Raw genomic sequence first — 13,735 nt, forward strand, 5'->3', positions numbered from 1 at the left:
CAATGAGAACGTGTGGCTTAGCAGTGGGTCACAGTGGGGGAGGTGTCAAATCACCCTTTCACAGGGGCCCTCTAAGGCCATCAGAAAACACAGATGTTTACATTATGACTCATAACAGTAGCAAAATTAGTTACGAAGTAGCAACAAAAATAATTTTTTGGTTGGGGGTCATCAAAACATGAGGAACTGTATTAAAGGTGGCAACATCAGGAAGGTTGAGAACCACTGGCTTAAAGGAGCACAGGTGTGGAAGGAAAGACCAATTTCACAGTGGTTTGGCTCTCTGACCTACCCCCACACCACAGACACACACACCCCAAATGTATTTAAGTGTTTACTTTATAAGTTGTGCACCTGAGTATATGTTGTGCACTGCATGTGTGTATGAGCTTACAGAATATGAGAAGTGAATGTCAGGTCCTCTGGAAATGGAGTTACAGGCACTTGTAAGCCTTGTAGGTGTCTGGGTACTGAACTCAAGTCCTCTGCCAGATCAGTAAGTACTCTTAACTGCTCAGCTATCTCTCCAGTCCCAATAAATGTAATTTTAAAAACTGAGTGGCCGTGGACTTGACCTGGTGTAAAGCATTGGATTGGACTGGCCCACCTAAGTTTTCAAGTGTCAGGTAGCCAGCTGGTTGCTGTTGAAGTCTGCTTGAGTCTGCTCCAGCGGTGTGGGTTCCAGCTGTGCCCTGTGCACTCTGTGTGCACTGAAGCAGGTGAGGAGAAGATGTTTACCGAGCTCAGTGTGTGTTACTAAACAGTGAGCAGGATGAGAGGTCACTAGGCAGAGGGACTGGATTTCTTTGGAGGTGAGTGAGGAGAGGTTTCTCAGTCTTTGATACAGTGTCAACTATTTATTGTTTTTCACTTTCTCTTTTACCAGAAACCTGAGTTATAACAAACTCTCTGAGATTGACTCCAGTGGTTTTGAGGACTTGACGAATCTTCAGGAGTGTAAGTGTTCCCCTAAACCCACAGGGGTGGAGGGTAGAAAGGTCTGGGGGATATCTTTTCATATTACACTGTTCCCACTCTCCTGGGCAGGTGATCTCAGCTTATAGGAAGGCACTTTGCATATGGGTCTTCACTGACAAGTGGCACTAGGACGATTTCTCTCATCTGTGGTTTTAAAAAAGTTACCCCGCAGTCAACCAAAAATGCCAAAGTAGAAAATTTCCAGCAGTTAAGCAGTTCATGAGCTCAAGTTGCACTAAGTATGAGCAGTGTGGTGGAGTCTTGCATTTTTGCCCAGGTCACAGACTGTGTACACTGTCCGTGCCACTTGCCCAGTTATCAGATCGTCAGCCATGGCATTGTTGTGCTTATGTTAAGTAATGCCAGTTTTCCCTAGTAATGGTCTCAAAAGCACGGTGTTTGGTGATAGTTGACAATGGGAATATGCCAAAAAAGAAGCTCTGAAGTAGTTCTTTAAGTGAAAAGATGAAAATACAATAAGATTTTGTGTAAGAGGTTGAATTCACATAAATTTTATTCTGTGTTCTTTTAGTTATTATCAATCTCTACAACAACTGATTTACATATGGAAAAGACTATATATAGGGTTCCAGGTATCCATGGGGGCCAGAGAGTGTAGTCCTCAAGATAAAGGGGAGCCATATTAAATTTCTCCCTTTGCTGCGCCTCTGTTTCTATGAAGGGCATGCTTCAGTGTAGTAGGCATTCTGGAAATCATGGTTGTCAGGTGGGTGTGTAAGAGATAGAAAAACCCCGATGACCATCCGGGACACAAAGCTGTCCTGGTGTCTTCTCACAGGTCCCACAGAGGTAGGATCATTTAGTCAGCAGTGATACCTGGTGCTAGCCCACTGTTTGTGTTTCCCATGAATCTGACATAAAAGCATAGGCAGTAGAGGCTCTCCTTCCCTATATCTCCTAGTAGAGCTGAGCACCAGGTACGTCTTGGAGCATCCTTCAATGCAGTCCTCTGTCATTCTTTTGGCGGGGGGGGGGGGGGGGGGGGGGGGGGGGTGTTGGTTTTTGTTTTTTTGAGACAGGATTTCTCTATGTAGCTCTGGTTGTCCTGGAACTCACTCTGTAGACCAGGCCTTGAACTCACAGAGCTCGGTCTGCCTCTGCCTCTCGAGTGCTGGGATTAAAGACTTGTGCCACCACTGCCCAATTAATCATTCTCTTTATTGTAATGAGTTCTGTTTTGCTACATGCACTGGGATTATCAGGAATTTTAGCTCCACAGCAGCTTTACAGAAATTTCACATAAGTCACGCAGAGCCACTGTGACTATTTACTGCAGACTGCATACATATATGTGTATTGTTTCAGGATCAAAATGTATATTACAGTTTGTTGTTGTTGTTTTGAGACAGGATCTTGCTGTGTCACCCAGGCTAACCTCAAAGTCACATGATCCTCCTGCCTTAGCCCCCTGTGTGCTTAGAGTTGCAGGTGTTCATGGTTTTGTATCTGACTTACCTACTAATCCTCACATTTAAAAATACATAATTTAAATTTCCCCCCTTATTATTTGAAGACTTTATTAGGATCACTTTCATATATTTTAGGATGTTTCTAATGCACTAGGTTCTCATAGCCCCACTCAAGCGCCCCCTTAATTGTAGCTGTCTCTCCCTACCTTCCCTCCCTCAACCCCCATCTCTCCCTACCACTAGATCCTCCCCACTCCAGTCTCATCCTGTCGTGTCCCTGTCCCCCTTGTCCCTATTCTCAGCCCACTCATGAAGTCTATGCTCTGTATGAATATTTATATAAAACTACTATAAAATCATTTTCAAGTTTACTGTTATAGACATTTTATCAGATTATTAAGTTCTTTGTACATTTTTACTACAAGTAGTTGATAAAAGTCCTTGTGGGTTATTCTTCTGCTCTGTAATAGCATCTTATCTAATGAAACCTTAACTTCATTCACCGATACAGTTTGTAGAATAGTTGCACTCCCCATTCCGCATGTCCAAACATTATGGGTTTTTATGTCCTTTTACAAAGCTTAGACTTCCAGAGTTAAATGACAGAGTTGCAAGGAGTTTGGAATGCCTTGTGTTGGTCCTTTCATTTACCCATGAGGTTCAAGCTAGCCAGGATGGTAGGATAAAATGTGAAGAGGGCCAAGACCTCAGTAACAAATCCTGCAGGCTGCTGACTTCAACAGCAGACTGAGTCCTCATGGTTCTGAGAGCTGGAAGCCTGTAGGGACCCGGCTTCTCCTGAGCTCTTTCCCCTTAGTTTGCAGATGGTTGCCCCTTGCTGTGTCTTCACGTGGTCTTTCCTCTGTACATATGGTTGTGTCCTGATTTCCTCTTATAAAGACACCAGTCACATCACTCAGGATCCACCTGTATGATATCAGTTAACCTCAATGATATTTTCCTACCCTTGTGCTGGAGATGGAACACAGAGCCTTGGCCATCCTAGCCCAACACTGTACCACACCACTGAGCTGCAGACCCTGAACACCGTTTTCCAAAGGCCCTATCTGTAAATATGTTTATACTCGGATGTCCTAGACTGTGTGCTTCCACACACTAATTTGAGGAAGAGGACACAGTACAGCCAGCCCTAGTTACCTAGGTTGATAATCTTAGTCTGTCAGGAGCCAGTTGGTTTTATAACCCAGCACTTTGCTTTGGTCCAGGATGTTGTTGGCTCTTGGGATTATCATATGTTCAAATTCTGTGTCAGTCTCAGAGATTATTGGAAGAGATGAAAATGATGTTATTTCCTGTGACACCACAGGCTTTTGTTTATACTTATTCCTGTGTCTGCTTTGTGCTAGATGAGATACAGAGAATAGGTGAGATCCATAATAGGGCTGTGACTGGGGTGAGGCCGATGAGGGCCTGTCCTTAGGCACTGATGTCACAAGGGCACCAAAACTTACCAGCCAAGATAATGGATGTCTTGATGTTATATTTTAAAAGAGGAATGTTTTAGAAGTTCACAATGAACAAAATTATAAAAAATCCGAATCAAGACAGAATCAGTATTTCTGGTGTTTTTCCTATTGCCTCAGTACCAGAATGATTTGATTGTGCTACTTTTAATCCATCTTATCTCAGACTTTTGAATTTGCTCATTGTGGATTGTGTTTTGCATTCATTTTGATGTATATTTTTAAAATTCTATTAATATATTCTGTGTCCTGTCATTCATACGTGTGGTGAGCATTATGAAGAGCAACTTTCTGTGTTTATCTCCCTCCATCCCTGTTTCCTTGCTCAGAGGCTTCCTTCTTTCTCTCATTTGCTTGCTCCCTGGACCTCCAGCTGTAGTCTCCATCAGCTCCAGGTTTCTCAAGAGTTTATGCTCACAGCTAGTAAGGGGCAGAGTATGCACAGCTCACCCACTGCCCTGTGGCTACAAGGCCTCCTGGTGGGGAAATGGCTGGATTTGTGGTTCTGCTCCGGGTCTGTTCCTGCTCTTGGGTTTTTCCCCTTTCTGTGACATTGATGGAGTGGCCCATAGTCAGTCCTGCTGTAGCTCCTCACTGATGAGGATGTGGGATTCCCTGCCTCTGAACCCAGCAGCCTCCGTGCTCAGTGTGTTGTTTAGTAACACATCCTTGAGGCTGACAGATTGGACTTCTTGCCACTATGACTGTCTCTACCTCTGCAGACGGTGAGTTGCTTTCATCGTGCCCAGAGTAGCAACACTAACTTCTCACTGGTGGAGGACCCAGGCTTTCCCTAAGAGACTTGTAATAAAATCCTGGTAACTCAGAGAGGGCTGGGTACCAGCAGTGAGTGGTGGGACCCTAGGTAAGATAATGGAAAGAGGAACACAACCCACAGTCAACACACCAGTGCTTCCAAATTAACTTGGCTCAAGTCAGTTCTCCCTTGTGATCTTTGGGGCAAAGGCCAGCACGATAGTTGTAGTGACTTAGCAGTGGTTTAATTTTGGAAGCTCCAGAACCACATAGCATTGTGTGTTGAGGAGAGACAGAAAGCAAGCCCTTTGGAGCCCCCGGAGGATATGGCTATGTGCAGCTGCTTCCAAGTCACAGTCCTCACTGCTTACAACCCTGAGGAAAGCCCAGCAGGGAGTGCTTCCACCAGAATGCTGGGCACTGAGTCCTCTAAGAAGAGGCTATTTATACAGTCCTCTGTGCAAAGACACTCAGATCACGTTACCACGGGTGGTTTGGGAGTGCCCACTACTATGCTGCTGTGCCCTCCATGCTTCCTGGAGAGGGCGAGGAAGCCCTGTCTCCTCCCTTCTCCTGCCCGTGTGCATGTACAAGCACAGGTGTGGAGGGTACAGTGGTTGTTATGTAAAGAAAGACTGGAATACTGAGGGAGGTTCGGATGGGCTTTTTTTTTTTTTTTTTTTTTTGCTGTTAGTACTGACTGCTAAGTATTTCTCACTTTTAGATTTATTTCTTCTGGATCCTGCCCAAGCCTTGTGACTCCGGTACTTGTATTATTTACATTTCTTAAAGGAGGAAACTAAGGTACAGCAGGGTTAAATGGCAAGCTGAAGGTCATTAGATTGCTAAGGAGTAGAAGACCTAAGCCTCTGTGATTTAAAAATCCATGCTGTATGACCTCATGCCCAGAACTCCCTGCTCAGCTACTTACTTGGTAACTGCCTTTGTTTCTTCATTAGAGGTGGACTTGCAATTGAGTGGACTCCTGAGGGACTGGTGTATTATTCAGGATTGGGCAGCGCTGGGCACATAGCAGTCATTCGCCCTTCTTGTCATGTGGATTATTAACTTAAAGTAACTATTTCTCCATATCCATGGGTTTATCATCTGTGGATCAGCCAACCTCTAATTGGTAATTGAAAATGCTTGTTTGAAACATGTACAGATGTACTTATTTTCTTGTGCTTATGCCCTATACAGTGCAATCTAATGGCTTACCTAGCATTTACATTATCTTAGGTGTGTTAAGTAATCTGGAGATGATTGCGGGTTCCCAGGACACATTCAGGTTATAGACAGGTGCTATATATATCTTTATGGTTCTTGAGCTTCTGGTATTTTCAAGGAGTCCTGGATCAAGTTAGAGTTCATGAATTCTAACACACAATATTCTGTATTATTTTATAAAACAATTTTATCTGACCAGCTGCATATACCATAAAGTCTTACCAAGAACAATCGTGTGTCAGTGTTATTCTCCAGTAACTGAAGCTCTGATTTAAAGCTCACGTTTGCTCTTAAGCACTACTGCTAATGGGGTTTTCCTTGTAAGAAACAACCAACCAAACTCTCAACCTGACTCCTATTGCAGTTCCATCTCTGTAAGGAGATAGCCCAAAGCAGCCACTCTGTCTACAAAGAGCCAATTGGCTAAACAGTTAGTAAATAAATTCTGCTGGTGGTCAAAAGGTCTTCATGAAATATCCCTAGGGGGAAAAGCATTGTTGAACAGTATGTGTAGTGTGCACATGTCTGTATGAAACAGAAACATGCAAGTCTCTCCTGTCTCAGGAGCTTCCTCTTGGGCAGAACAGGCGCCTGAAGTATGAGCAGGCTTTGTCTTTCACTGAATACTCCTTGTATTCTCCTTGGAGTGTGTGAATCTGTGTGTCCCTTTAAACCACTCAAGTAAATAGACTTCAGTACCCTCCCCTTGTAGCCCCCAGTTACACCTTTGTTGGCTTTTATATTATTTATTAAAGCCACATTGGAGTAGGTTAATAAATGATGCTGCTGTACTGTGGCCTGCCCTTTATGACACTGTGCATCTTGCAGCATGTAATACTCCCTTTAACAAGCTACTTATTGCTTATAAGTAGAAGCTTTGAGAGAAAGCTGCAGGATCAGAATGTCCAAGCTGACCTTAAGGGTCAGTGGGAAGCATCCCACCTCCGGGTTCTGTCCTGGGGTCAGGCAATCTGTCTAACTCATTGACCCTACTTACACCTCCTCCAGCTCAGGGCTGGGCCGTGATTCATGCTCTGGTCCTGAATCATCAGGAGACGGTTTATAAAAGCTAGGCATTTCAGGGAGATACGTAGTGTTTTGAGTGGAAGTAAAGCTTTGGGTGTGGGGGTAGGTGGGTGGAGTCAGCAGGGAGCTGCTAGGCCTCAGGGCTTGAGGAAGAGTAGAACCCTGGATAGTGAAAGCATTTCATCACCCACTATCCTTAACCTCTAAAACGCCCGTATTCATGGAGACTGCTAAACATCCAGCAGCCTCTTTTCCTTCGGTGCCCCAGCAGTGCTATTTTTGACCAGTCTCTATTTCAGTCTGGCAAACAGCTCTTCATGTCTCAGAGCGAGTTCGACGGTTCTGCCTTCTGAGGATTGCATTCTCTTTTCGGCAGGACAAACAACTGGGGAGCCAATAGCGACGGAGCTAGCAGCTTATGTTGAATTAGCATTTTTTCTCTTCTTGAAAGTAGAAACAATATAAAAGTTAGCTAGCTGTGCAGTTAGTTCCCTCTCCTTTGGGCTCCAACTGTCCTCTCCATAAATCAGGCAGCCCTGTTGAAATTAGAGCCTGCTATTTCTGACCAAGCCTGTTGCTCCGGGGCTGCTCATCAAGACATACAATTCCCTGTTAATCTTTAGCCGTGGTCTACTGTTCCTGCATAATCCACTTCCAGCAGGCTCATGGAGATGTGAAGTGCTAGCCTGCCCCTTCGCCTCTCACACATTTAGTTCTGTGGTATGTATCAAGTGCAGCGGTGTGTCATATGCATAGCAGAGCTGGCCTGAGACCAGGTTCCTCAGCTGAAGTTCACCTGCACTGAATCTCATTCTCTTTTCAAGTTCAAAATCAAGTTATGGTAAGCAGGCAGGAAAACAACCTTGATGTTACCTGAGGGATTATGAGTGTTCAAGCCTGCCCCATCCTTCCTAGCCTGTGAGCTTGCTTCTTTTCTGATTTGTCTATCTTTGTTCATCTCCTGGCTGTGTCATATATGTGAAGTACTAGTCTGGGGTCATAGAACTCTAGGCTACGTATTTAAATGGACTTAAACTTACTATAATGTAGGGAATAACAAGTGCTGGTATCTGACTCAAAGTCGTTGCTAAGATAAAAATTACCTAATGCACATGGAATTTGGGCTGTAAATGGGTATTTGTTAGAAAACTTAGATCCTAAGCTTGACTCCCTGAGCCACTGTCAGGTGTTGTGGTGACCGTTATTTTGGCTGCTTCATTGGTGTGCTGGGATGTTCCTGAGGTCTTGGTATCTAATGATGAGGTGTGTAGCGCATGGGAAAGCTCCTAGAACGGTGCCCACCTTCAGTGAATCTCCAACAAAGCACTGCTGGTATTTTCTACTACCACCCGCCATCCTCCTCTGATTTCCAGTGATCCTTAAGAAATGGAGTTCTTAAGCTGGTGCCTTTAATCCCATCACTCGGGATGCAGAGGCAGGTGAATCTCTGTGATTTCGAGGCCAGCCAGGTATACACGAACTAGTTCCAGAGAAATGCTGTCTCAAAAAATCAAAAATAGAAAAAAGAAAAGAAAAGAAAAAGGAAATGAGTTCTTATGCAGGATGACTTGTTGGCAACAGACTCCCAACAGTTTTTCTTGCTCTGATGTGAGGGTCCTTTCTAGTAATCAGCACGCTGGTGGGCATTACGAAGATTTATTGGTTGAGATTAGGACTGATGAGAGTTTTCAGTACTTCCACACTGTGATAGGAAATGGCAGGGCAGGAAGAGATAACGGTGAAGCAGAAACTATGTGATTTAAGGGGCAGTCAGATAAGAGACTGTTAAAGTAATTAATTGTCTATTTCCACAAACAAGGCCTCTTTAAGTGGAGAAGCGATCTGCCACATGACACAGACCTGCCTTCTCCCTGCCAGATGCTTCAGTCATGGAGCTGGTGAAAAAGGCAGTCTGTGTCCCACGGTCAGGAACTGCCAAGCTTCATTCCTAACTGACTGTGGCTTTGATAGAAAGCCCCCACCCTTCTATTCATCTCTGAAAAGCATGGCAAGACAGCCATATTATTCAAACAAGTATCCAAGTCGTTGTACTTGTTGAATACAGCTGTCATTTCTGAGTCTTGTCCTCAAATGTGAGGTAGATGCTTTTTGCAAGATATACCTCCCTTAAGAAATTGGGAGCAAGGATAATCCATTTTTATCCCTCAATTCCTCTTTTTAAATACTATTTCTTTCTAGCCTATCCCCCCAGAACCCTGACTTTGTACTTTGGGTTTCTTAAAGCATTTGGGGCTCACATTGGGAGACTGGTTTTGGATTCCCTTCCCAGATTTAGAAGTTGTATGCCCATGTAAAGAGGCACAGCCTTTGTGGGTAGACAGGAGGCTGTGCTTCGGTTTGGGGCCTTCCCTTCCATTAAGAGATATTAACTGTGGAAATCTGGATTTAGAATATTGTAATGGGAGGGATCCTGGAGAATGAATCCATCTGCAGAGAAGTTTCAAAAATGTCTATTTGTGGAAGCATGGTACGTTTGTTTTTGTACATCACTGAGAGACTTCAGAGGAATCTCAAATAGGTGAGGGTGTGAGTCCAGCCCCCGGTACATCAGAGGCACACTGAATCCCCTGGAATACCATACCTGTGTTCAGCTCTCTCATTCTCATGGTCCCTTGCGTGGGACACGAACTAGAGTAACTCGGAGGGATCAATTCTTCCTATCCCCCAAATCCTTTAGTTCATCCAGATCATGTCTGTGGATGGTCATGGGAACACATTTGGTCTAGAACCCACACCAGGCCCTGTTTTTACTATTCTCTGTTAGTCTATTTCTGAGCTTGATGGGAAGCCAGAGCATGTCCTCTTGATGTTTATTTCTTACCATGGGATGTGATAAGTGGTTGGGCTTTTTTTTTTTTTTAAAGGAATGTGACTATCTCCCTTTAAAAAAATGCATTCTAAATCCCCTTATCTTTTACCTCACATCTCATTGTAGCCTTACTATGGTTAACTACAGCACTGATTTGGTATTTTTCTTGTATGTGATTTCTAACTAATTTAAATGCTCCAAGTGACGAATTACTTCTTGTTCTTACAGGTACCTCAACAACAATGAGCTGACAGCCATACCATCCCTGGGCGCTGCCTCCGCACACGTTGTCTCTCTCTTTCTGTAAGTGGTGCCACCTGGAGACCCTGGGCTGCGCGGTGGGGCTGTGGTGATTGCTGACACTTGCTAGCAAGAGCTTGTGTGTCCGTGTGTTTCCTGGTAAACAAGGGTCTTTCTTAGTGTTGCCTGATAATGATCATAGCAATGCACTTGTTTCGCTGTTGGGAAGTTTATGGTGTTAAGTTGAATTGTTGCTTCATTTCTAACTTGGGGAAAATTGGTCCCTGTGCTCCTTCCCCCCGCACACCCCACACCTGCTAGAGGTACACAGGACCAGACTCTCTTGCTTTTAGTAGTTAAGTTCCAGCTTTGGTTAATAAACTGTATTAGAAGAGTGAACTATGTCAGTTTACTTTTATGGCCCTAAGAGAGTAAAAACTACCACAGAGCCCTGGCGTCATCCTAACGTCAGGAGTTAACTGTCAGCCCCAAGTGTTAGCTGGGACAAGACCTGTGTGTGGAAGTTGCTGTACATCTCTGTGACAGAGCACCTGATGGGAACAGCTTGTACAAAGAAAGAGTGATTTTGATTCAAGGTTTCGGGGTTTTGACCCTTCATAGCGGATGCAGGTGGGCCAGTGGATCAGTCTGTTGCAGTAGGAGATTGTGGCAATGGCTGTCCACATGTTGGTATACCAGAAAGCAGGGGCCTAGAACCAGGGTCCTGGTAACCTCCAACAGCTTGCTCCTATTGGTACACTTCTGCTGCGTGGCCCTTGCTTCTAAGAGTTTTGCAACCTCCCAATCAGTACCATCAGCCAGGGAATAAACGTGCAAAACCTGAATTTGTGGGGGACATTCAGACTCAAATCATAGTGCTGTGTGTTACTGTAGACAAAATATTGAAGACAAGAAAAGGCATACAGGGGCCTAACCAAAAAGGAAGAGGAGGGTGCTTTGAGGGTGTTATCATTTAAGCTGCTCCTAGCCTTATCTGGGGATTATTATGCACTTGGCTCCACCCCATTCCTGTGGCATCAGGTGAAGTGCCACTGGTTTAAGCTCACACAGCGGTCTTTCCACATGTGCCCTGCGTACAGGAATGATGGCTACCAGGTTTCATTGGCAGTTTCCCCAGAAGAATACCTTGTTGTACTGGATTTCCCATCTCCACTTACTCCCTGCACACCTTTAATTTGTTGGCTTTAGGATTCATTGTCTCACCTGTATACATCGTTTTCTCAGCACAGGCTAAGCAGACTGAGAGAGGGACTTAGCAGGAAGTTAATAAGATTGCTGCTGGAGTAGCTTTGCAGATCTGATTCTGGCACGGGTACTGTGTCCTGTGCACTTTGCCCTGGAACTTAACCCTTTATGAGGCCTGGTAGCTTGCAGGGAGAACCTGTGGAGCAGAATTGTGACTCACTGTCTGTTCCTGGAAAAATGACTTATGCTCTTAGAACTCTTTTCCCTCATTTACAAAATGTGTTTTCTTCTCCTTTATACATTCCCCATGGGCAGGTCAGACTAATGGGAATAGAACACATGTAAAGCGTTTGTTACCCCCATGCGACATATACCTGGCCACTGCTTCTGGCTGGTGGACCTTGGTGAGCTCTCACTTTTAGGACATAGGATTTGTGGACCAGCCCTTGTTCTGTGAGGTGCTTGTGGGAAAGCTGTAACCCTTTTAGCTAGCAAAGCCTGGTTTTCTTTTGTATCTACTTGGCCTTTGTGCACGGCATCTGGAGAGTTGTTTAAGTTGCTGGTAAATTAGGTCAGTTAGCCTTATGTGAAGCTAATTAGGGATGTGATAATCCCTTGTGTGCCCATGAAGCACAGCACTTGAGGATTTAACTTGTGGCTTCTGGAAGCCCAGATAGCAGACTAGCAGTTCCTGTCAGCTCCAGACATGCTAGAGGCAGAGCATCGGGCCACACCCATCACAGCCCCCATTCAACAAGGCCACTTGCCCACTCATTCGAGTACAAGTGCTGGTTTCATTCCGCTTGCTCCTTACTTGAAGAAGCCAGGGAGGAGTAGCTCCCCAAAACTCTTCTTAGTTGTAAGACAGTGGTAGGACCGAGGCTGGACAAAAATGTCCTTACAGGTGATTCTGAGCCGTGGCAGGAGGGCCCCTGACTTAGTGCCTGGACCTGTGGCTCTTTGAACTTTCCCTTGCTCTACTAACTAAAACTCCGTTTCTGTTCTTTGGCACCAGTGCCAGGGAGCAGTGGGGCTGTTTGGCCCTATTCCCCTTCTTCCATTAGACTATGTTGAAATATATAAAAGAAAAAAAAGCCTCCCTTTCTGTTGTGATTCAGTTTGGGAAATGCAGATTCATGTTGGCAGCCACCTCATTGGTCTATTCTCATCCCCTCTGACTTGGGCAGTAATTTCTCCGAAAGTAGAAGTTGAAGGATCTTTATCTTATTTTGTTTTGAAACTGTATTTCGGGTGCCTTACAAAAAAACCAAAAGGTTCAGTTGGCAGTCTAGGGAGCCTGGTTATAGACCGTTTTGCTCCCAGCAGATGAGCAGAAGGCCCATGTCCCCTCCTGATGGGAACAGGCAGGGAAGCCACTGCAAATCATTCAGACTTGGAACAATGCTTTCTTAACCTGCGCTGTGTCTCAGGACCGCAGAACTAAGAGGTGGCAGTGTTCTGTAAGTACTTAGTTGTTGAAGGGAGTGGGGCCCCTTGTTCCGTCCCGCCCGGCTAGCTTTCAACCCGAAATAATCACACAGAAATTGTATTAATTAAATTACTGCATGGCCCATTATTTTTAGCCTCTTATTGGCTAACTCTTCCGTATTAGTTTAACCCATATCTAATAATCTGTATATCACTATGAGGTCGTGGCTTACCGAGAAGGATTCTAATCAGCGTCTGTCTCAGGCAGGAGAATGATGGCATCTGCCACACTTCCCTTCTTCCCAGCATTCTGTTCTGTCTACTCCACCCACCTAAGGGCTGCCCTATCAAAAGACCAAGGCAGTCTCTTTATTCAACCAATAAAAGCAACACACAAACAAAAGAACTTCCTACACCACTTAGTGCGTGCCTCTTTGGCCACTCCTTCTCTTCTGTCTAGAGCTTGTCCCAGATGCTGTGCATGAAGATATGGCAGGGCATGGACGCTTCTAATCTTTACCTTGCAATTCTTTGTTTAAGCTACATCATTTTGTAGTACTGGGGATTAAGCTCAGGACCTTAGATATGCTAGGCACATGCCTGTCCAGGTATACCCCCAGCTCCATTAAAATATTTGTGTGTGTGTGTGTGTGTGTCATTATCACTGGTGCAGGTGTGGCCTGGGACGTCCCCCCCTTTTTTCCTTACTTTTTTTTTTTAACTTAAATTAACCCATTTATTCAGTTGGCTGTGCATTATTGAGTAGGTTTATGAGGGTGCTGGGAAATGAACCTGAGTCCTCTGGAAGAGCAGTCAGTGCTCTTAACCACTGATCCATTTCTCCAGCCCTTCTTTACTTGTTAAATGTGGGACTTGAAACATGGGAAAAGGATCCCCTCAGCTTTTCACTTTCCTTCTGTGACCTAGAACCTGAGAAGAGGGCAGTATAACAGAAAGCACATTTCCCCTCTGCTTGAACTACTATTGGTACTTGAGACCTTAAGAAGTAGGTTTGTGGTTTTCAGCATTGATAGCTGCCATTCTGGATGCCAGCCTTAGGGTGTGCTCCTTGTGTCTTTTGTTACTCAGGACTGGGTTTTCAGATCATAATTTCCTTCTGTCTAGGTGTC

The 13,735-nt window shown here is 44.7% G+C and overlaps 1 protein-coding gene across 1 annotated transcript in view; it reads left to right on the plus strand.

Moving 5' to 3' along the window:
• Positions 1-13,735, plus strand: part of Lrig1 (leucine rich repeats and immunoglobulin like domains 1) — a 102,473-nt gene that overhangs the window by 37,041 nt on the left and 51,697 nt on the right. Inside the window, 3 exon segments of the mRNA XM_038318403.1 lie at positions 887-955; positions 1,591-1,593; positions 9,960-10,034. Of these exon segments, the coding sequence (XP_038174331.1) occupies positions 887-955; positions 1,591-1,593; positions 9,960-10,034 (147 nt within the window).

This window comes from Arvicola amphibius, chromosome 2, assembly GCF_903992535.2.
Source record: "Arvicola amphibius chromosome 2, mArvAmp1.2, whole genome shotgun sequence".
Taxonomy (NCBI): Eukaryota; Metazoa; Chordata; class Mammalia; order Rodentia; family Cricetidae; genus Arvicola; species Arvicola amphibius.